General features: G+C 44.5%; 1 protein-coding gene across 4 annotated transcripts; it reads right to left on the bottom strand.

Moving 5' to 3' along the window:
• Nucleotides 1–1,712: 1,712 nt before the first annotated feature.
• On the bottom strand, nt 1,713–24,211 carry ZBTB5 (zinc finger and BTB domain containing 5). 4 transcript variants are annotated; one of them, XM_030470725.1, is made up of 3 exons: nt 23,974–24,118; nt 15,665–15,764; nt 1,713–8,712 (listed from the first exon to the last, which is right to left on the bottom strand). In XM_030470725.1, the coding sequence occupies exon 3, from the start codon at nt 8,706–8,708 to the stop codon at nt 6,684–6,686; it is 2,025 nt and encodes a 674-aa protein (XP_030326585.1). In that variant the 5' UTR covers nt 8,709–8,712; nt 15,665–15,764; nt 23,974–24,118; the 3' UTR covers nt 1,713–6,683. The 4 variants fall into 4 exon arrangements, with proteins under 4 accessions (XP_030326585.1, XP_030326583.1, XP_030326582.1 ...); XM_030470723.1 differs by lacking the exon at nt 23,974–24,118 and adding an exon at nt 16,771–16,810; XM_030470722.1 differs by lacking the exon at nt 15,665–15,764 and having other exon boundaries at nt 23,974–24,211.
• Between the last annotated feature and the right edge of the window lie 88 nt (nt 24,212–24,299).

Genomic DNA, 24,299 nt, shown 5'->3' with positions numbered 1-24,299 from the left:
CAGCTCAGGAGCTTGCTGGTCATGCTGCCAGAAGTGTCACCAACAGCCCCTCTCCACCAACCCTCAGGTAGGGGCTCTCAGCATCCAGGGGCCAGGAAGAGAAAGAGCCTTGTGCTTCCTCCTTCTGGGAGGCTGCAGCCCAGCCAGCCCACTCCTGTAAGGCAACCAGTGCCTAGTGCAGCTTCACTGCTCTCCTCCCAGCACATCAGGCACAAGGCAAGCAGTGCACACCAGGCAGCTGTGCCACCAGAGGTGCCCAAGCCTGTAGGTAGCAATGCAGCCACATGGACAGATGAACAGAGAACAGCCTCTGGAGGAAAGCCCAAGACAGTAACCATCCATAACATGCCTGAACTGGTTAATTCACCGCTTGTTACTGTACAGCACAGGAAAGTTAGTACTATTAGTAGTACTATTAGTAGTATTATATTGTATTTTATTTTAACTATTAAACTGTTCTTATCTTAACCCAGGGGTTTTACCTTTTCTCCGATTCTGGCAAGGGTAAAAAGTCTGCATCTCTGAGAGCAACAGTGTACTGTTTTCTCCAATTCTCATAATGTATAAAAACTGAGCAGGGTTCTGCATAATAATCCAACGCATTTCTTAAGAGATGAGAGGGGAAGGCAGTAGCTGGCAGCAGTGTAAGCCTGGTCCAGAAAGGAAACTGGAACACAGAGAAAAGCCTGTGCTTGGGAATTAAAGTTCATCTAGCACATTCTGTACTTCTCTTTCTGTCCCATGGCAAGTGTTCATGCTGAATGCTCTACTTGAATTTCTCTTGATGTTAAGTGAACCATACTCTGATAGCAATAATAGCTATTGGAAGATGTTCATTAATTAGTTATAGATGCTGGCTAGTTAAAGGACGATCATGCCTCAGGATCTTCATGCCTCAGAGAGTATCTGACATGTTTATCAATATGTTTTGATTCACAAGCCTTGCTGAGTACTGCCCATCAGAAGCAAAGAGTGTTTGGGAAGTTTCTGGTAAGACCTCTGCTGGCCAAGGAAAGGTTGGTAGCCGTGCTAGATAGGAAGGGAGTGGGCTCCTGAGCATCTCAACTGGCTGGAAATTTCCAAGTGACATAAAGGAAGGACTTATTTTGATGTGAAAACCTTGGCTGTATTACATGGATGTAAGGTTAGTTTGCTGGTCTGTATGATTTTTTGGGTTTGACCCTAAAGATCCTTGTATTGGTAAAGTTACTGTAACGCTGAAGGATGTTGACTAAATATTTGAGAGGTTATTGTGACCCTAATAATGTGAGAAATAGTTAAGTGTAAATGAACTGATACCTGAGCACTTGTATTAGATTCCTGAGTACACTAAGAAATAGACACAAGCTTGTAAATAAGGCTGCTGTAGTGACTGAAGCACATTTCAGGTGTCACATCTTGGAATTTCTTCGAGAAGAGTACCTTCTGCAGCTATCATTTTGCTCTGCCACACTGAGAAATCATCAGTATGCCTTTAGTGAAAAGATCTTGTTTTCTAAAAATATTTTAAAAACTGTAAATGATAAAATGATAACCTTAGCTCTCTGCCCCAGCTTCGACATGTAGTTTTTTAGGTGAGTCTTGAGCATGGCTGGTCAGAGCTGAGCCTAATGGCAGCAAAGCACAGGTAAGCCTTGCTGAATCTCTCTCCAAGGGCAAACACCTCTTAACAGGATTTATTGCTCAGCAAGTTCTGGACATAACCCCTACCAGCAATCCCCAGTCAAAACTTTATGCCACCAACAACTAAATTGCTAGCCACTGTGGTGAGCAGCATCAGCATCTCAAGTAGCTGCGCTGGGCTTCCAGACCACGGTGTTGACATCTTCCCATGGGAATTCAGAGAGCAGCAATCAGAATGGATTATGGATTTTACAGATGTCATGTAGATATTAACATTATTTCAGTAACAACCATAATAATAAGCTCTTAGAGTATATTCTATATCAGGAACAAAATTGTTAATGAGTAAAGTACAGGCTTTAATGATTACTTTTTGCTAACAAGAAGTATTTCTTTACAGCCTGGCATAAAGAGCAATAATCACTTTGCAGGTGCCTTTTGTGTGTCCTGTTTTGGTGGTTATTTGGCTGATGCAAACAAGGAGACTTGCACTCACCCTGCTTTGGGGGAAGCAACATCTCACGCCAGCAGAGCGATTTCTTCATTCACGGCACGCTCATGGCAGGAGGAAGAGCCCAGAGCACAGCAGGGAAGAGGCATGGGAGCACAGACCCTCTAGATGGGCAGCCAGTGGCTGTGGAACTAAGTACCATCCTTGCTTTTTCAGCTGCATGCAAGGGTCTGCCCACATTGCATAACACATATGCAGAGAAGGTGGTAAAAGTGCCACAGAAGTGGCACTTGAAGTACCTACTGCTGTTTAAACAACCATTGGCAGGGAAAGACACCTCCCTTGGACTTCCTGAATTCTTGTTGTGGTTTGGTAAGGTTTTACAGGGTTTAATTAGGAGTCAGAGATGCTTGTGGACCGACCTAGTGAGCTGCAGTACCCTGCTGGAAGTCACCAATGTGTAATAGACATCTGCAGATGCAACTAGCAGAGGACAGAACATGCAGCCTCGCCTTATGCAAGTTTTCCAACAGGAAACTGCCACAGTCCTTCCAAGAATACATTTTCTGGCGAGAACAGCAAGTTTGACAGCATAAGTGAACACTGTGCTTCAGCTAAGAATGCGCTCCTACAAATGCATGGTTACATAGATGTAGTATTGATTTATGACTTCTGCCAACTGACACATTAGTTCAGTCATTTCTTTTTACAGGAAGCTCCAGACTGAATTTATTTTCACCTATTATTAAGAAAAATTGAGAGTGGAATACAGCTTTTAAACTATAGACTGCTGCTTTTATGCCTTTTCAAAATCTATTTAATGACCCTGATGTCTACTCAAGACATCATGTCATGAAATTCAGTCTCGTCAGCACTAATACATTTTATTAAGCAAGTCACCAAGCCAGTCTTTCTAAGTTGCCCTGTGCTGCAGACATGGGATGTCACTGATGGGCATTCAGATGTTGTCATCAAAATTAATTGCACCATTACCAGCCACTTACCCTGCCAGCACAAGCACCTGCATGGCTGCAGGTAACTGAGACAGCTGAAAAAAAGGTCAATAATTTCCATGCACAACTAGGGATGCTCCCAGAATTCCAAGGCTTTACAGCCTTTGTCTGATGAGAGAGATGCAGGCAATGCGCCCCTTCCCATCCAAGCTGTGGGAGGAATCCGTAAGTAGGTCAGGCAGCTGCAGGGCATCTCAAATGATCTGCAGGAAACATCTTTAATATCACCTCCAGAGCAGAGAGCTAGCCAGAAGACAGCCCACCACGCTGAGACAGTGGCTCCATGAGACATTACCATACCTGAGCCCGATCAAAACCACTACTGTCAAGTCCAGCCACACTCTGCTGGTTCAAACCAGCTTATAAAGTGTTGATGGGACAACACTGTCCTTCAAGACTTTATACTGCATCAAATATGAACCCAATTCTAGTTGATTAGATACTACATGTCCTCTCAAAACTGGCAAAGCCTCAGCATGGCACAGGATGCCAGCCATGGGCAGCACTACATGCTTGACCTCATGTGTGTGCCTACATTTCAGTAGGATTATTTTGCACTGTCAAGTGATCTCATAAAACAAAGAGTCCAATCAGCTAACACACAAGCACTACTTGTTTCGTCAATCCATTATATGCTTTTGGCAAAGACCTCAGGATAACATAAGTAAACCAAGTCAGACACAGCAGCACAAAAATGCAGGGTTTATTTTCAGATGTTTCGTAATACTAACATACAGACATCTTCACATGAGATGTCACTGTAGCATTTGCAAAGTTAAATTTTGAACAAAAGTCAGGGTGATAAATTCTGACAAAGTTACAAGGCTTTGAGATGAGAGACTCTCATTTTACCATAGAGGATAGCTAAGGGGAAATACCATTCTGAGGTATTGCTTCATACTGGAAGTCTAAGAAAGCAACAAGCCAGCCACAGGCTCCTGGGTTTGCAGAGTGCTTCTCCAGATGCACTAGACCTCAATGAACAATGAAATTTAAAGTTGCTACTTCCAAAAAATGCTCTAAGTTGAATCTTTTCTTAAAGAAAGAAGACAGAAGTCCTCCTGCACAAGTTCTGATATTTTGAAATATCATTTTTTTATAAAAACAGATCAAAAGTATAGTTAAGTGTATTTATCTGCTCATATTAGTTCTTAATTACTCTAATCTCCTTACTCAGATATATGCTTTATTCTGATGCGTAAGAATTCAAGGAATTCAGACGTGCTATAAGACCAGATAGAAAATGTAAAAAACCCCTGTTTTTAAAACAAAACACTAGAAATGCAAGGGAGTTGAAACAATGTCAGGACATTACTAATAAGGCGACATGAGAAAATACTGAAGTACAAAATACTGCAGTTTATTGATGTTTCAGCGAGATTGCCTAGTATAGCTCAATGCTGTTAGTCTCCTGATATCAAAATTATCATCAATCAAAATACGGCATATCCTAATGCTTTAAAAAAATGCAGCACGTTTCCTTAATGCTTATAAAATCAAGAGCCAGAAATATGACCATTAAATAAATCCTATGACAAAATACTAATATTTTAAAGGAATTGATCCAATCATTCACTGTGTTTCCATGTTCCTGTTTACCTTGGATGCTCAAGGTGCAAACGACACTTTGACACACATCTGACAATTTTTTTCAACGTGAAGCAGTGTATTTAGAGATGAAGACACACTTCCCCATTAGCGGACTACTGTTTCACATAAAGCCAGGTACAGAAAGATTTCCATGTTTCCTTTGGTCTGATAGTGACTGTTTGGTTTCTATGCTTCAACAGTTTTGATATCATCCTACTAAATGACCTACAGAACTGTCGATCAGGACTTTATTTTCAGTTTATCTAAATATAAATCCAAGATGTTTAAGAAAGCTAACTATTAGGCAGCACAAATTCCATAAACCTGCTGAATATCATCATACAGGATACATTTGCTATACAGAAAAAAGAGGGGAAAGCTTGCAATTCTTTTTTAATATTAATGGAAAGCTGTTGCTCTGTGACTTAGATACTATGAAATGTAAGTCCTGTCTCTCCTGAGTAGAAAGGATATGCTGTAGCTCTGACCCAGCTCCTATACCGTAGGCCAACATTTATCAGCAGAAGTGCCCCAAAATTTTATTTAGAAACCTAATGTGCTGAATGCCAGTAGTTAGTTCACATGTATCTTTAACAAAGAAAAAAAAAAAAAAGACTGCAGACAGTGTTAGTTACAATAGTGTGAAAGAAAAGGAAATTAAAGCAAGATTTACACAACTCACTTGAAGAATAATGATCACTGAATTTCTGCTTACAAAGTGTACAGTGCTATTTTTTAAAATTAATTTTTTTTTTTTTTAATGTATGTGGAAAAGGACATTTTTGACACTGCTTTAAGAGGAAGGACTGGATTTGACAACTATATTTTATAGAGACATAAATAAATATGGCAGATGATGACTATCCCTGACTGGTTTGATCTGAGGAACAATCCACAGCTGTGAAGGAAAGTAAGTAAGTGTACAGAGGAGGAAATTAAAGCCTGAAGATAAGACTGTCAGAAAAGGACAATATGTTTATGCAATAATGGGGATCAGATTGACTATCAGCATCTGGAAACAGCAAGAGACTATCTTACACAGTAAAAAAAGCCATCACAAATTATCTCTCTCCTTCAAAATAACAAAACAGACAGAGACAAGCTCTTTTCAGACTTCTGTGTATATAGAATTTTAACATAGGAGATACAAATTGGTTAAAATACTGCTAAGAATAGCACGAACAAGAAACAGTACTTCACTTATCACTTACTACAAGTTTCTACAGAAAAAATCAAACATCCAGATTTTGCTGTATTCAAATCATATACACATCTGGCAGTCCAAAAGTTACTTGTCTTGGATTTAATTTAAGCACCTTCATTACACAGTGTCCTTTACTACAAAACAGCCAAACATACATTCATAACCCTAAAACTATTCTTATAATTAGCATATTTTAAAGCATTATGTCAGACAGGTGCATCCAAAGTTTTCTCTTTTCAAGATATGTGGTCTGCATTAGCTACAGTAAACAGTGCCTGCATTACTGTCCACACATAATGCAGCAACTTGGTTTACAGGTAATTTATTTAAATGCTTTCAGTTTTACAAAATACTTTGGGGGGGGGGGAAGAAAAGAAAAAAAGAGGAAATTTGCACTTCAGTTTCTCACTCTTGAAACGTGCTACTTCTTGAGATAACTATGCTCTCACTCCTCTGCCCTGCAAAGGAACTGCTGAGCTTTATAGATTTTATCCCCATCAGCCCAAGGCCTGAATGTACATCACTGTAATCACACATCTACAGTGTGACTTCTGCTGATCCTCGAGTTCGCCGCTTACAGCTGTTTAAGCCTCACAACACCCCTGTGAGGTAGGTACAGTAATATCCCCAATTTATAGAACCAAGACTTTTGTGTGTGTGGCACAATCACATGTTGCGTTCACTGAGTGACAAGAGCAGCTTCTAAGCCTGCAGCCTTCAAGAAAACAGTGTTCATGTTCAGGTACTTCAGGGAGCTAGATGTCTGCACTGGCATGCTCCTTCAGGCCTGGAGCAGATAAGGTTAAAGCAAAGTGCTAGGCAGATTGCTGCTCTGCCACCTCAGGCAGGTTGTCTTGGAGTGTTTGTACAGGTGACTGGACTGGCTGAACCGTTTGCCACACTTGAGGCAGGCATAAGGCTTTTCTCCCGTGTGCACACGGATGTGTTTCTTGCAGTCTGTCAAGGTCAAAAACGTCTTGCAGCAGATCTTGCATGCATACTTGCGTGCACCTTCTACAACCAAGACATTGTGCTCAGATAAGGCCTTCTTGCATTTTGAAAGGACGTCTGCAGATGCCCTCGTCAGCTGTGGCGGACCAGGTTGCGATGGATGCCCATTTTCAAAAGAAGTGGTTCCATTCATGATCAGCTGGGAACTGGATGAGTTATCTTGCATCTGGGAGCTCCTGACAGAGGTCACCACAGGCATTTTGGGGGCTATGCGTCGGTAGCCAGGAAAGCTGCTAGCTCCACCTCTTACTGAGCCCATCATTGCCCTTGACAGGGAGTGCAAGCCCAAGCCTGACCGTGGAAAATCCATGCCAAACTGTTCTGCTGCACGGTACCCAGAAGTCTGTACACATGGGAGACCCATCACGTCCTGCATTGGTCTAACAAAATGAGAATCTGCAGGCTCACTAAATGGATTCTCGACATGAGAGACAGTGGCAGATGAATGGCCACCAGCAGGCCCTGACTCTGGACCCATTAGGTAAGAGGCATCGCTGTCTATTCTGCAATCACTGGTGGTATTTGGAATATTGTCATCGCTGTTTTGACTGGTACCGAAGCCACCATTTCTACTTTTATTTAGAAAATTTGAGATACTGAAGGTAGACTTGTGTTCCAGGTTATTTGACACCTCCATGATATGGATGTCTCCCACCCTATCGGTAGTGGACTGTGGGTCAGAAAAGCTACGATCACTGCTCTCAGGACTCAGTTCTATCTTCTCTGCACTCACTACTCCTCCTTCCACTTCAACAGACTCGCTCCCCTCCGCCTGGGAAGTGACATCGCTCACCTCATCTTGAGGCTCTGGGGAACTCAAGGGCTCAGACTTCACCACCACCCTCATGTGCTCTTTTTCATTCAGGCTGACCTCTGGATTCTCACATGGGAAGTTGTTCTTCTCAGAAGCAGCCTCCTGGTCAAAACTGGTTTCCACTTGTGTTGCCTGAGATGCCATACACATCTGTGAAATGTTTCCTCCACTGTTGTCAGACTGGCTGGGCACTTGAGCATCTTCCTGAGTACTGAAAGACTGATCAAACAAAATAGTATTATCCTCCTGGTTATCAGCAACAGCATCAGCCTTAGAGTTGTCCACAATCTTCAGTGAATCTGGCGAGAAGAAATCTTCCCGTGAATGAACTACTGACTGCCCGCTCTCTGCAGTCACATCAGAGACAGACTCATCCATGGTAGGCCTGATGCGCTGTCTGGCCCGATCTTCAGAAGATTGTTTACGTTTGTGGAGGCGACGAATAGGGAAAGTAGTGCGCTGTTCAATGTTACTTCTCATCGAGGAGCTCATAGTATTTGGTTGTTCCTCTGTACTCTGAGTGGAATTTAAGGCAGAGCTCACAATGCTCAGCCCAAGCTGCTGAAGCATGAAAGATCTCTGCATTCGCGCGTTTTGCTCTTGAACTCTATCACTTGGTGGAGACATCGGCAGTGTCCTGGTAGTAAGGTAGTGCTTGCATGCTTTGACAACAGAATTCAAATGTAAGTGAGAAGCAGCCAGCAAGACATCCATAACATTGCTCTCCCCAAGCATTAGTGTGGAAGTATACATCATGTCTATCAGAGCAGCAAAAGCTTCTGCTGTCACCACTTCGCTGTCCAGCTGAATCATGTTCATAGTCTGATCTCCTTCTGCTACAGTAAACAGAGCTCGGAAATGTGTGCTACATGCTGCCAAAACAGAGCGATGGGCTTTGAAATGCCTGTTTCCCACCACAATGACACAGTCGCAAAGCTGGCCATGAAGCCTCTGGTAGTTGAGCTGCTGAAAGATTTGCTCAAAGTGTCCTGGAAAATCCATGATCCTATAAAACAGAACAGAAGAAACTATAATATTAAAAACAGTTGAAGTCCTATTCAGACCACAGCAAAACTAGGCTTAACAATGAAAGATGACAGCTGAAACACAGATGAACAATAACTGATCTTAATTTACCACTGCCACATTGGTACTGTATCAAAGTTGGCAATCTTGCAGAGGCAGACTAGGAATAAGAATATACAGGTTCTGCCATGGAGCTGACCTAGTATAACAGCCGCCTCAGCACCAGACATGTCATGGGCAGCTCTGTTGCAAACTGAGTAACAATGGTCATTTCACCTCCATTAGCTCCTGTCCAAACTAAAAAACACTCTTCAGTAAAATATTTAATCCTGTTTTTTAAAAAAATCTGTGAATAATCGACTGCAGCCTTTGATAACCTCATGCTGAAAAGTCTGAACTTTAATTCTCATCTCATTTAATGCAGCTTCACCTTCTGCAAATGACTTTCTACATAGTTACTCAGATGCTGTGCAGAACTGACATTCAGGTATGTGCTTTCAACATAGAAACACAGAAAAAAAGAGTTCACGGAAAAGAAGGGAGACACTTCTGGGCCAGGACAAGTGGTCAGCTCTTATCTGAAGCTGCCATCTATAGCTATCAGAAGTGCAATACGGTTCTGTTATTCAGTATAGTTTATCAGCTGGGATGCACTGAAAGTCCTCTGTTTTTCCTACAAAATAAAACAGCAATAAGATAGAAGAGTCTGCCAACACTAAGAGCCATCGCCATGCTTGCTATTCCTTGCAAACATTCTTGGTCCATAAGGAAGTCATAGGAAGCTTTTGACAAAATGATGGACTAATCAACAAGACAACTATACAAACTCAGAGGTGTTTTCTTCTTAAGTTTCCATTAACAGAACATAAGACTTATGTGAGTCTTAGTAGATTCACATTAAGACTAAATAAGTGACTTCTGGTGATATCTCTACTTTTTGTCATGACAAGTCAACAAAAATGTAAGATTTAGGAAACAGAAAGGTTGCACGTATAGGGCATATGCACACACATTTGTGTGTTCATATTTATTTTTCAATAGCAATACCACAGTATCATGTGACACAAGATGACTGCAAAGCAGGTAAATAAAAGGTCACACAGAAAGAATTATGCTTTTGAAGTGGGATTAAATAAGAGTCTACCTTTTTAGCAGTTCTGTCCTCAAATGCACGCATGTTGTGAACAAAACATATGCTGCATTTGCATATACGCACAGTCATAAACTATGTGAGTAAACTGCATACAAAGCTTCCCATAGTCACATTTGACTCAGAAATGTATGTATTTCAAGCTCTTTGCAGGTGTTTCACTTTACACATTGACTTTGCTCAGAAGGTATGCTAGGCCAGGGGCAGTGGCTGTTAGTACACACGTTCATTCAGAGGAAAATGGGTACAGCAGTTGATGTTGATTGTTAATTACTTTGCAATTTTGTTCATCTGGATGGACACAGATTAACTATTTATTTGGAAGGATTAACAGAAAAAGCAAAACCTCAGATATGTGAAGAGCAACTCCTGAGATCACAGGCATGAAGCAACAGCAGCACATGGCCACAAAGGTTCCCTCAGCTTGCAGAAGCACACAAACACCAGCAGCTGAAAGCTCTGTGCTCTCCTTTACTGAAGACAAAAGGTAGTAAGGAAGGCAGGACAGACCAGGGGCTACCAACTTCGAGACCCATACTGCTGTAAGACTGTGCTGGTTAAAGGTCAAAAAGACAAGCAATGCACTGAAGATCTCTGATAGATTTACAAACTTATGTGTATGTAAGCAGGCAGCTGTGGAATTAGAAGGATCTGTGGGTTTCCAGCAGCAACTTGGCTCCTACTGGGAAAGTACCTCTGCAATGCTCTCCAGCCTTGGATTATCACCATTAACATGCCAAGGGAAAGTGGAAAGGTTCTTAATCCTCTTTTATTAAGAACATACTTCTTTTGAACTCATTCGGAAGTTATTCTGCAAGCAGCATGAGATTAGGTTTCTCAGTCACACCATCCACTGGCAGAGCACAACAAGCACAAGCTGAACATATGCTGGTCCCATCCAGCAAGGGGACAAAGCTAGCCCCTTCCCCCCTTTCTATTAGTCCCACAGCTATAAACCATGTTGGACTTCAATACTAGTATCCTCAGCCAAAACTTGCCAGTGTGTCTAACAGCTACAGAAGGGGTGGGCAGAGCATTGTGCCCTGTAACACTTTTTGTCACTAAATAACAGTTTTGTGTTGCCAGGGAGAGGCAGCTACAGGCAGCTGTCGTGTAGGAAAGACTTACAGATACTCTCTGGTTTTAAGCCTGTCTTGAGGCTACTATGGACACTACTGTGGGGTTAACAGCTGCCATTTTCTGATTCCCAGGCTTATGCAACACCTTAGGGGCAGCCTGGACAAAGAAACTTACTCAAGTTAGTGGCTTTTGCAGTACTTGACTAACATCGGGCTACATAAAATTAATGGAATTGGTAGTATAGTAGGTGAAGAGATCTGAATTCATGCCAGAAGAGGTGGCAAACTAACATAAACCACAAAGACTAAAACCATTAGGCAACAAAAGATGCCACAGAATGGCCCCAGACTGCCTCAATTGTCAGGCTGGTGCTAATGCAAGAGCTACTGTTCCCCAGCTGAGAGGCAGCTGGCATTCACCCACCTCCTCCTTCTGTAAGGGACATAACATGTGTTTTGCAGGTCTTTGGTGGAAAAGGATTTCATCATCTAGTCCACTGGACAAAGAACCTTTGCCCTCTCCAAAGGATAGAGGCCCATAAAGAACCACAGTTTTACCTAAACACTGAAAAGCTGAAACTTCTGCTGGCAAGTATCTGTTGCCTTCAACTGTAATTGTTTCCCACATATTTTATTAAGAAATAAATAAATTACACTTTATGTCTTCCAGCAATGAGAGAGTCCAGGCTTACTGGTGGCATCAAAAATCCACTAATTTGGCAGCACTAAGGCTAGGATGCCTGAATGCCTGAAATAACACCATGATGAGATTTAATTAAGTACTGTGGCACAATACTCCCTTATCGCTATGAAGCTATGTAATAAACCAGAAGAATTTGGGTTTGATACCTTTTTTTTAAAAATAATAGGAATGCAGATAATACCTGATTTCATTTCTCCTTAACTACCAATGTATATTTAACAGCAAAAATAAGACAACATTTTCAACTAAAAATCATTAAAAAAAGACAAAATTTGTAATTGCACAGTTTTTATTTCTACAATTTTCTCTGAGAAAAGTGTAAGACAAGAGAAAGGAAGGAAATACTTCTTGGTGCCCTCCTGGAGGAATGAGAAACAAAAGAGCAGACCCTGAAACTCACTGATCTCCAGCAGCCAGACAAAAGGAAGACTGGGGAGCCTGTTGTGACAAGAGACACAAGTCCTGGCAAGAAATGTTTGGAATGTGGCAGAGGCCAGGACTGCTTTGTGAGTACTGTTGCCAACATTGCTGTCTGCCTTTGCTGCCCAGGCACACATGGTTAAACTTATGCCCTCCTTTGTTCCAGAAAGCACCATGTACAGACAATCTTCTCTGTAAGGAAGGGTGTTATACCAGAAACAACAGTCTGTTCTTGACTTCGTGGGACTAAAAGATCTAGAGGGAATTTTGAGAGAGGAGGAGATTGGTGATGCTGGTGGGTGCAACAGTTGCCAGAGTAACAAAGAAACTCTTGCTCCTTTTGGAGTACCATCGCTAAGCATCAGTGTACTCTTCGCGATCCTCATGCTGGTTGACTTTTTTTTTCACCTTGCTCCCCAGTCAAGAGTGACAGCTCCAAGGAACAGTTGCATAGCTATACACAGGGCTGATCTACACAGTGTATGCCACAGCCCACTTGGCAGACACCCTGGAAAACACCAGACACCCACCACACCAAGAGAGGCAAGGGATCCCCTTTCCTTCAGGACCAGAACTGGATGGCACCATGGTTTTAACTACAGTGACTTTCCAAAATGCAGCAGTGCTGAACCATTAGCACCACCACCTACAAGGGCAGCTAAGACAGGAGCACTTTGCTGTGCCTCATCTGCAACCAAGAATGAAATCGTTCCACTTGTACCTTCACTGCAGAAAGCACAGGCCCAGTAGAGACTGCTCCAGCTTCAAGAGTCATTAGAAGCAAGCTGTTCACAAGCACCCAAGCAGTTCCCAGTCTGTGCACTGCTTTATGCCATTTTAGGAAACACACTGTAGAAGACAAAATAGAATCATAGAATAGTAAGGGTTGGAAAACACCTGAAGATCATCTAGTTCCAACCCCCCTGCCACGGGCAGGGACACCTCGCCCTAAACCATGTGGCCCAAGGCTCTGTCCAACCTGTCTTGAACACCACCAGGGATGGAGCATCCACAACCTCCCTGGGCAACCCATTCCAGTGCTTCACCACCCTCACTGTAAAGAACTTCCTCCTTGTATCTAATCTAAACTTCCCCTGTTTAAGTTTGAACCCATTACCCCTTGTCCTACCACTACAGTCCCTAAGGAAGAGTCTCTCTCCGGCATCCTTGTAGGGCCCCTTCAGATACCGGAAGGCTGCTATGAGGTCTCCACGCAGCCTCCTCTTCTCCAGGCTGAACAGCCCCAACTCTCTCAGCCTGTCTTTATACAGGAAGTGCTCCAGCCCTCTTATCATCCTCGTGGCCCTCCTCTGGACTCGCTCCAACAGGTCCATGTCCTTTTTATGTTGAGGACACCAGAACTGTACACAGTACTCCAAGTGAGGTCTCACGAGAGCAGAGTAGAGGGGCAGGATCACCTCCTTTGACCTGCTGGTCACGCTTCCTTTCATGCAGCCCAGGATACGGCTGGCCTTCTGGGCTGCAAGCGCACACTGCTGGCTCGTGTTAGGCTTCTCGTCAACCAACACCCCCAAGTCCTTCTTGGCAGGGCTGCTCTGAATCTCTTCTCTGCCCAGCCTGTAGCAGTGCCTCGGATTGCCCCGACCCAGGTGTAGGACCTTACACTTGGTTAAACTTCATAAGGTTGGCATCGGCCCACCTCACAAGCGTGTCAAGGTCCCTCTGGATGGCATCCCTTCCCTCCAGTGTATCAACCGAACCACACAACTTGGTGTCATTGGCAAACTTGCTGAGGGCGCACTCAATCCCACTGTCCATGTCGCCGACAAAGATGTTGAACAGGACCAGTCCCAACACCAATCCCTGAAGGACACCACTCGTTACAGGTTTCCAACTGGACATCGAGCCATTTACCACAATTCTTTGCGTGCGGCCATCGAGCCAGTTCTTTATCCACTGAGTGGTCCATCCATCAAATTGAAGTCTCTCCAATTTAGAGACAAGGATGTCGTGCGGGACAGTGTCAAACGCTTTGCACAAGTCCAGGTAGATGACGTCAACTAAAATACTTGAGAGCTTATGCATTGCCCTTATCAAGCCATCCCAGGAGGTGGTGTTCTTCAGAAGGCTGTATAGTAATGCATTCCGACCAATGCCCAGAGAAGACTGGAGGTGGAAAGCACCAAGAAACATGAGGACAGAATTTCACATCAGTAAACACATTGAGCTGGACTCCAGAAAGGAAGCTACAGGTATGGTCCAAGGTATTTCTGCCCAGGCAGAAATATATATCTGCACCAGAGAAGACAGGCAAAAGTTGTTGTTTTGACCAATGATTTGGGATTTCAGAATTCATAGAGAGTCCTTCCTTAGAGTCACCAAAAATGACTGCATCCTTCATGCATCTGAAACAAGACAAACCGCAGTTTTGCTTCAATTAACATTAATTTTGCTTGGTATTTATCTTCTACTACACCATAAGCCAAGTGCAAGGTCCTGCACCTGGGTTGGGGCAATCCCAGGCACAGCTACAGGCTGGGCAGAGAAGAGATCCAGAGCAGCCCTGTGGAGAAAGACTTGAGGGTGCTGGTCAATGAGAAACTTTAGATGTGCTGGCAGTGTGCGCTTGCAGCCCAGAAAGCCAACCGTATCCTGGGCTGCATCAAAAGGAGTGTGACCAGCAGGTCAAAGGAGGTGATGCTGCCCCTCTACTCTGCTCTCGTGAGACCCCACTTGGAGCACTACGTGCTGTTCTGGTGTCCTCAACATAAAAAGGACATGGAGCTGTTGGAGCAAGTCCAGAGGAGGGCTCAAGCACCTCCTGTATGAAGACAGGCTGAGGAAGTTGGGGCTGTTCAGCCTGGAGAAGAGAAGCTGCGTGGAGACCTCAGAGCAGCCTTCCGGTATCTGAAGGGGGCCTACGAGGATGCTGGGGAGGTATTCTTCTTTAGGGACAATAGTGGTAGGACAAGGGGTAATGGGTTCAAACTTAAACAGGGGAAGTTTAGATTAGATATAAGGAAAAAGTTCCTTACTGTGAGGGTGGTGAGGCACTGGAACAGGCTGCCCAAGGAACTTGTGAATGCTCCATCCCGGTGTTCAAGGCCAGGTTGGACAGAGCCTTGGGCAACATGGTTTAGTGCAAGGTATCCCTGCCCATGGCAGAGAGGTTGTAACTAGATGATCTTAAGGTCCTTTCCAACCCTAACTATTCTATGATTCTATGATAAAGGCTAAAGTCCTTGAATCAGAACCAACAAACGGACCCCACAAGTGAAGTACAAGATCAATTGAAAATTATAAAACCAGATTTGATTTGTATATATTGCATACTACCCACACACCACATTTGGTGAGATATCAGCTACTCCAGCTCACTAAATACGTGCAAAGCATTTATGTCATTATCAAAATATACGAGTGGCATACTTCAGCATACACCCATTCTGTCTGTCTTCCCCTCCTGCTTCACTGATACCTCACCCTTCAGCAACAGCTGACTGTAAAAACTCCCCTGAAACGTCCATAGGCTGCACATCTCATCATTCCCCTGTCAAGCTACTCAATGTCTCCAGCACACGATGGGTGGTATCGCACAACATGGTGTGCAAATGCCTACTCAGATGAAGGATAGAGATGCTCCCAACTGAGTAGTGAGTGGTTTCAGCAGTCAGTCTTTCCAGCCTTCAGGAGGCTCACAGCCAGCTCCAGTTCATATCCTGGGGACACAGGGAAAGTCAGATGAAACATTCTGATGAATCAGATCCAGTCTGTGGGACCCAGGGGAAGCATCAGTGGTGCAAACAGAAGACATTGAGTCCAGTTGCCTTTTGGAGAGCAGCGGGAAAGGGAACAGCTTAGTTTTATAATTGAACAAATGACCACAATTGAAAAGAAACTATACCAAATTGTTTAGATACAAATAGTTTTACAAATAGTCAGACCTATAAAAATTTTAAGGGCAAGCCATGAAAAAACATCTAGCAACCTAGTCTAGTGGAAGGCATCCCAGCCTGTGGCAGGTGAGGTTGGAACTAGATGGTCTTTAAGGTCTCTTTCAACCCAAACCATTCTATGATTCTATGAAATCCTGATGGCAATACAAACCTTCTGCCTGTCCCTGGACTAAGGCCTATGAGATGAAACCAGCAGGGTAAGAACCAAAGAAACACTCCTTCACATAATGCAGTAAAGCTACAGAACTCCTTGCCATGGGCAAGTGCATGTGCATTCAACACCCATTACATAGATGCATTGAAGAATAATCAACTGAGAGCTACTAAACATTCAGATGCCACCTCTACCCAGGGAAGTCATTAAACCGCATGTCACTGGAGGCATAGGTTTATATACACTTACCTTTCTGGCTTTCTATTTTACAGCTTGCTTTGTTATTTCACAAGTTTTAGAAGAGAACTAAGGTTTTTTCAAATGTAAGAATAATTTGGTAAAAATGAATAAGGAAACATTTTCTACCTAGCATTTTGATTATGCACTTAAAAAGGTAATTAGCCTTTGAATAAAAAATGTGCTCAGGATATATTTAAATACTTAACTTGCCTCTTCACTGCTACAGGAAAACATACGAACAGCCCAAGAAAGGTGAGGCTGCTGCTACTGCTAAATGTCCACACATTGCAGCAGTAAAGTGGGAGAAGATGCATTCCCAGCAGGTGCAAATGCACAGAGCATATGTATACACTATGAGAGACACTCAGCGCTCACACAAACACAAGTAGCAGCAAAGGACTCATCCTGCTCTCCTCTCTGGCTGGATAGGATGGAAGTACACCTGCAAAAACACATGCAGGCAAGACCCCTCCAGCAGATGGCACTCCCAGTAGCTGACCTGTGGGTCCCAGTCTCCCCATTCCCAGTCTGCAGGCATACAAGTCCCTAGGCCACAGCCTGCCTCCAGTTGCCAGTACAGACTGTAACAGATACACAGAACCAATCTTATAGACACAGGTGTTGTCACACTCAGAGCTGCCCTTAGAGACCCTGTAATGGATAGGAACCTAACTGAGAGTTGACTCCCTCTCATGACCATGAGAAGCATTAATGAAGTAGGTTTTTACAAAGTGTATTTGATAAAGTATGTATATTTTTATCCATCAAGCCAGAGGGCCTGGCCAATGCTCTTGGTGTGGCCAACAGTGAAAAGATGAGAAACTGCATGGCCCTACAGGTAAAAAATTATACATCTCACATAAAGCTGGCTGTGCTTCTGAGAACATAAAAGCAGGCCCCTGAAGCCTCACCTGTGGGTGGATGCACTGTGTGGGAATTTTCCCAGTCACCTGAGACTCCCGGCATCGGCTGCAATGGGGCTTCCCAGCTTGAGGTGTGGGCCTGGATGATGATTCGGTGGTAACTGGTGATGTATTTCTTCTTAATGTCTGTTCTCTCTATGCAGTAATGATTTGATGCATTGCTAATTTTCCTCTGTGCTATAGATATATACAGATATCTCTGATTCGCTTTATTGTGCTTGTTTATTGTATACATAGATATATACCTGATTCACAGCATGCTTGTTCGCTTTAGTGTGCCTATTTAATAAACTGTGCATGTTATACGGCTAGCATGTGATCATTTTGTTGAGCACCCTGCCTGTTCACAAAACAGACCCACAAACCCCCTTGCTCGCAGACCACTTCACCGGCTCATCCTGCTTGATCTCCGCTGGCTATTAGGCACTTGCACACCCACACTTGCTCCAGTCAATGCCCCACGGACACAGTGACCCTATGCCCTGTGGCTGCACTGATGGCAACCACAGATCCCTCACCCAGGAGAGCCAGGAAGGAACTTACTGAGGAGCAGGACAGATAGCACTGATCACATGCAGGACAGGGACAGGCAAGCTTACTGACCAGCCCAGCGCCCACACATGACTAGCCCTTTTCATCCCCTCTGTATTTCCACACTTGTTCCTCCCCAAATCTCCTAAACTACTCCTTTGCCCCATTTTTGGTTTCCCACCTAAACATCCTGTAATAAGTCCTGTGGGATCACAGACTTTTAGTTTTCCCTGCAGCCCCTGTATCTCAGCAGCGGGTAGCAACCCCCTTAGTATGATGGGACACTGGGCAGAGGCTCTGCTGGGACTGCCCTGGCAGGGGCCTGGATAGGGTGCTCCTTTCTTGGGCTTCTTGATTTGGGTTCCCACCTGTGCCCCTATGCTCCTCTGGGCCTGTGATGATGGGCTTGTTATGGGCTGGCTCCAGGGATGGCCTTGGGAGCAGCTCTGCAGGGTAGTGTTTAGGCTCCCCCTCCTCCTATTGCCTCTCCAAGCTCCCTTGGGGCTGTGCAGAGAAGCTTTGACCATGTTACATGACATTCACAGCATCACACAGTACAATATTCTTCATATATGTGGTATATGTGGATGAATATATGGCCTGAATTTCTTAAACTAAGCCATCCATATTAAGAAAGCATCAGGATTAAAAATACCTAATTGGGAAGATGACATTCAAGTGTTCTGAAATCCTAGGAAAAAATATCTACAGTTCACAGTTATGCAGCCTGTTTATTCATTTCTCATTAGCTATTAAACTCAGAGTCTCTCTGCCAACTCCAACCAAATTTAGCAAAGATGAGATTAGACACTGAATTCCCACATTTTCTGTTGAAGTTGGTGTCTGGTTACAGAAGCAGTCAAATTTATAAGGACGACTTCTCATATTCTCTTAAACACAACAAAACACCCAAACCCAGCTAGCTGACCAGTGCGAACACACAACTACCAATAAAGCACTCATGCGACCATCCACCCAGCCAGGAAACACAAGAGACAGCTGGTAACACAACCACATAGCAGGACAAGGGACACTAGATCTTTCCATAGGAATTCAGGTTTTATTAGCACATATATCTACTTCTTCTAATAGTAGTAATTTCTTCATATGGTTTCTTTCTATTTTTCACATGATCAGCATTGAGAATACTATGCAGACTTACAGCCCTTTTTTCCAGCAAATCCCTCTGCTCTAATACTTAAGCTGCAACAAGCTGGGAGAAGGCAAGTGTCTAAGCTGAACTAAAACTGCTGCAGAATCAAAACCTTTTCTCTCACTTCTTTAAGAAAAAAAACAAACAACATTAAGGTTAACTTACTGTAAAATAGTGTGGAAAATAACAACTCCAAATAATGATCTATTAACAATTTTATTACTATGTCCAATACCACAGGACACAGTTTAGATTACACTGCAATCCTGAGCCACTGTTAAGAAGTCAAATACATGCAGTCAAACATACAAAAAAATTAAACACAACTTCAAGTTACCCCTAAAGAAGCTTTTAAAAGTTTGCAAAGTAATTGATTTTGTGTTACTAAAACAAACAAGAAAAGCTGCCTCAACTATACCATTCGTTAGAACAGTATCAAAAGAAATCTCACATACAAATACACTAATGAAAACTTTAGACTAGGCACTTGGTTTTTCTTTATCAGATAAATGAAGGACAATTTATTACTCGCACCACAAATCCCATTCCCAACAACCTGTATTTAAATGCAGTCAGTATTCTACGCATCAAGCTTGCAGGAATTTCTGGCATATAGCCAAAACTTGAGAGCATGCCAATATAACTGTTTTCTCCCTAGCTTAAATGACATTTTACAAAACATTACAATGCACTTCTACCATGCTTAAGCAACATGCTTGAAAAAATATATCTCATATAAAGCTCCCCTGAAGCCTGAACTACACATATAAATCTAGAAAGGAGTCAGTGATACATGTGTTATTTTAGAAAATTATTTCTACTATCAGTTAGGTTTTTAACTATCAGTTAGGTTTTTAACAAGTCAGCAGGATGGTGGTGCACAGAGGCAAGAAGAAATGGAAGTCTTCACTTTCTTGGACACCTTCTGCAAGTTTTGTCACTTCGAAACATGGATGGTATGCTTTCTCTGCTCTGAGAGTGTTTTCAATCTGAACAAACGGTGAAATTCTAGTTAACAGTTGTCAAAAGGATTTCTGTATCTGTGCCATACAACTACAGCAGACTCCAGTGTTACATCACTTTTGTATACGTGACAATAGAGTGAGTGCCAGCCATGAAAGGCATTTGTGTGTGTCTGACAAGCACCTGCAACTACTGACTTTCATGCCTGACAGTTGAGCTTACAGTATCTCATTTGAGGTGCTTCCTTAGTCAGGTTTTATATATAGTTCTACTCACACAGTTTTATCTCCCTATTTATTGTCAAGGAGGATGAGTTGCGACTTGTGTAAGAAGCAGAAAGGATAAACTGCACTGCAAAAGCTGCTGCTGGTTACACCAGCCCTCCAGGGAAGAGATTAAAATATGGTTTTGTATTTTCTCATCATCTGAAAGGTACTGCAAATAGATAGTCTATCCCATGGCAACACCAAATCATTAACAAACAGTAACACCACAGCTTGCCAGCAGCAAAAAGCATCTTTGAAAGAATCAACAAAAAGCTTCCTAAAAAGAGCTAGCTTTTTCCTAGACACTGAAGAGAGAGACACTACCTGTGACATGGACATCTTCCTGTTTTCTGACATTTCCACTCACCTCCTCCCAGTCCTCTGACACATCTCTGGGTCTCTGGATCCTGCAGTGTAACAGACAGTTCAGGGGAAGACACAAAGCAGACTGAAACGTGACACTTCTGCATTTTGATGCACTATCTCAGCTTGTCACCAGGGGGGTTGTTCCTTTGTTGCCATTCCACTATTTAACACACCTACATTGCTGTATACTCCGAACTGATAGAACACTGTTCCCTTGTAATTCTTGGCTAACCCCTTCAACGATTGAGCTTCAAGGTCAGTACCATAGCTTTCACAGGCATCAGTCTCTCTCAAGAGTTCACATATGCTTTTCTGGTCAACTTACAGAAGCATAGTGTTTCCTAGGTATCAACAAGAAATAGATGATGATAATGGACTCTATTCTTGATCTCAGGAAGCTAGAAAACCTGTATCTAGATATCAGAAAATGGTTCTTCCCCAGAGCACAAAAGGTTTTATAGACACTGCACAAAGAAACACCTGAAGACAGCTGTTTGGGCACTACCACTATTTGATTTATTTACAAAAGGAAAAGCAGAGAATGTTGCTAGACAGAACTGGCAGTAAAGCCATTTAAGGGCATGGGAAGATAAACTGCCATCAACAAGGGTTGATCTGAATGCAATTACATTATCAGTTCAGAAAACCTCTCTTGAGATTCATGGTACCATGGCAGTCTCTGTCACTGCCATGGTTCTCTCACAAAGTTCAGTGCTGCAAAGGAAACTTAGTTGCCAGCTTCTCCTGCCTACCATCACCCCAGTTTATTAACCAAATAAGAAACACCATGCAAAAGCAAAGGTCTACAGGCATGGATCCCACAGGCAGCACAGCACGAGCATGATGTCTTCTTGCTTAATATGGCAATCATTTCTAAATCTAGCTCTTCACTATTTACCAGAGATTCAAGAATTTTAAACAACCCTGCCCAACAACCTTCCTTGCTCATTCCCTTGCCTAAGCTTTTAACCCCAATGAAAATAAGAGTTAACTGCATATACATGTACCTTTGCCAGAAAATAGTTTAGATTGAAGTAAGAAATATTAGTCTGCCACCAGTGCAATGGATTCATTGGTATTACACATCTTTAGCCAAAGCAAATAACCACATCCACATAACCAATTCAACAGATGACTGCTGTACTTCAAATGAGAACTGTTGAGTTGTCTGCTTCTGATCTTCCCAAACTCATTTCCAAAATTCACCTTCCAACATTGTCATTTTACCCTCATGGATGCACTGCACAGTTCTGTCTATTCTGGTATTGTGAAGGATTTATAAGACACCCACCCAGCTGCTCTCTTACTACCCCTCCTCAGGAAGAAGCAGGAGAAAGATGAAAAGCCTTGGGGGTTGAGATAAGGACAGGGAGATCATTCACCAATTACCATCTGAAACACTCAACTTGGGGAAGATTAATTTAATTTATTGCCCATAAATAACAGAGTAGGATAGAAAGAAAGAAAAACAAAACCAAAACCACATTCCCCCCACCCTTCTTCCCAGGCACAACTTCACTCCCAATTCGTCTACCTCTTCCCCTCTAGCAGCATAGGGGAAAAGGTAGTGGGGGTGGTGGTCAGTTCATAATGCTTCATCTCTGCTGCGCTTTCCTCCTCACACTCTTCCACTGCTCCAGCATGGGTCTCTCCCACGAGGTGCAGTCCTTCAGGAACATACGGCTCCATTGTGTGTTCCCCATGGTCCACAGGTCCTGCCAGCAAATCTGCTCCAGCGTGGGCTTCTGCCTCCATGGGGCCACAGGTCCAGCCAGGAACCTGCTCCAGGGCAGGTTCTCCATAGGCTGCAGCTTCCCCCAAGGCACTCCTCCTGCTCCACTGTGGACCTTGACAATCTTCAGATGGACAACATCCCTAACCATGGTCTTCACCACGGGCTGCAGGGAAGCTCTGCTCTCGCGCCTGGAGCACCTCCTCCCCCTCCTTCTTCACTGACCCTGCTGTCTGCAGGGCTGTTTCTCTCACATTTTCCCACTCCTCTCTCACAGCTGCTGTTGCCCAGTGTTTTCTAGCCTTTCTTAAATACGCTATTTGGCCAGCAGCAGGTCCATCTTGGAGCTGGGTAGAACAGGCTTTGTCCTGTATGGAGTAGCTTCTGGTGTTTTCTCACAGAAGCCAATCCTGCTTCTCAGAGTAGCCTCTCAGCTACTAAAACCTTGCCACAAACCCCAGAACACGCATGTACTAACGAAGAATTTAAAAGAACACATTGTCCTAATCATGATTTGAAAGTCACACTACAGGGTAACAATTTACACGATTTGAATGCATTATGCCAAATTAATTAAATTCCTTCTGAGTAATTTTTGAAAAGTGGAGGAAGAAATTAAGAAGCTTTTGTTGGTCCAGAGATGGTAACTTCCTTCTCTGTTTTGGCACAGGTCTACCTTTTCTTTATAACATATGGGTTTACAGCAGAGCCCAACACAGTTACCAGCTTGACCACTGCAGAGTTTGCCTTTGTTAGCACAACCATGAGGAAAACTGGCATTTAGAGGTGTCAGTGCCACAGAGATAACACATTCCAGAGAAGCAGCTGGTGTGCACACAACTTTTGTACACTAGCAGTACATGTAACACCTCTCCACTAGTACACTGTCCTCCACAACATGGGACATGGTTCGATTATTACACAAACATCACTGCAGACTCAGCAAAAAAGGCCCCCCAGAGATTCCTTCTCAAAGGCAGCATCTCAACTCAGCATAACCGCTGCGTGTGTCGTGATCAGGTCGAAGCCAAACGCACTTCAAGGAGTCCCGAGGCAGAGGCCAAGCACCAGCTCTATTCCACTGGACCCTGGCTGAAGGAGCGCCCGGACCACCGCAGGGGCCCTGCACTGGCCGGTGTGACCCTGCAGACACCAGCCCGCGCGTGAACTGGCCCACGGACCTGAACAGGCACATGGAAACCTCGTGAAGGGAGCTGTGGCGCCGGGAGAAGCGAGGCCCGCACCGGCCCGCAGGGCCCGCCTGCTGTCCTGCGGTTTCTTCTCAACAACGGGAGGACCGTGCTCTCCCGCCACCAGCTGAGCATCCACTGCTACTGCCACCCGCAGCCGCCCATTCCGCAGCCCCGGCGGCGTGCCGACCTCCTGCGCTCTCCGCCGGGCGGGCTCCGGCGGCTGTCCCGTCCCGCCCGCAGCGCGCCGCCCTCCCAGGCACCTCGGTCTCCCGAGGCCTCCCAGCTGGCCCAGGAGTGCTGCCCGGGGCGCGGCCAGGAGGCCGGGAAGGGGCGGCCGCCTGGAGCAGCAGCGCTCTCCGCCCGCCCGGCCCGGCCGCGTCACCCGCCCCTCCCCCGCTGCCTGGCGCCGGCACAACCCGCCGGGCCCGCCACCGCCCCCGCTCCCGCTCACCTGCGGTCCCCGCCCCCCCGCTGCCTCTGCTCTCCGGGCGGGAAGGGCCGCGGCAGGGCGCCCTGGGCGGCAGGAAGGGCCGGGCCAGGCGAGGCCGCCGCTGCTGCTGCTGCTGCTGCTGCTGCCGCCGCCGCCGCCGTCCTCCCTGCGGCCCTTTCCCCCGCTCCCGCGGCTCCGCCCTGACGGGTCCTGCGCTGCAGCGGCGCCACCGTCGGACGGAAGTGACGCCATCGCGCAGCAGCCCGCTCGGCGCGCGTGGGCGGGCCCGCCTGCCCGGCCTTAACCAATCAGCGATCTCATTACTAATAGACAACGGCACCGCCGTC

The sequence above is a fragment of the Strigops habroptila genome, chromosome Z (genome assembly GCF_004027225.2).
Source record: "Strigops habroptila isolate Jane chromosome Z, bStrHab1.2.pri, whole genome shotgun sequence".
Lineage (NCBI taxonomy): Eukaryota > Metazoa > Chordata > Aves > Psittaciformes > Psittacidae > Strigops > Strigops habroptila.
This window is presented reverse-complemented; position numbering and strand designations above follow the sequence as displayed.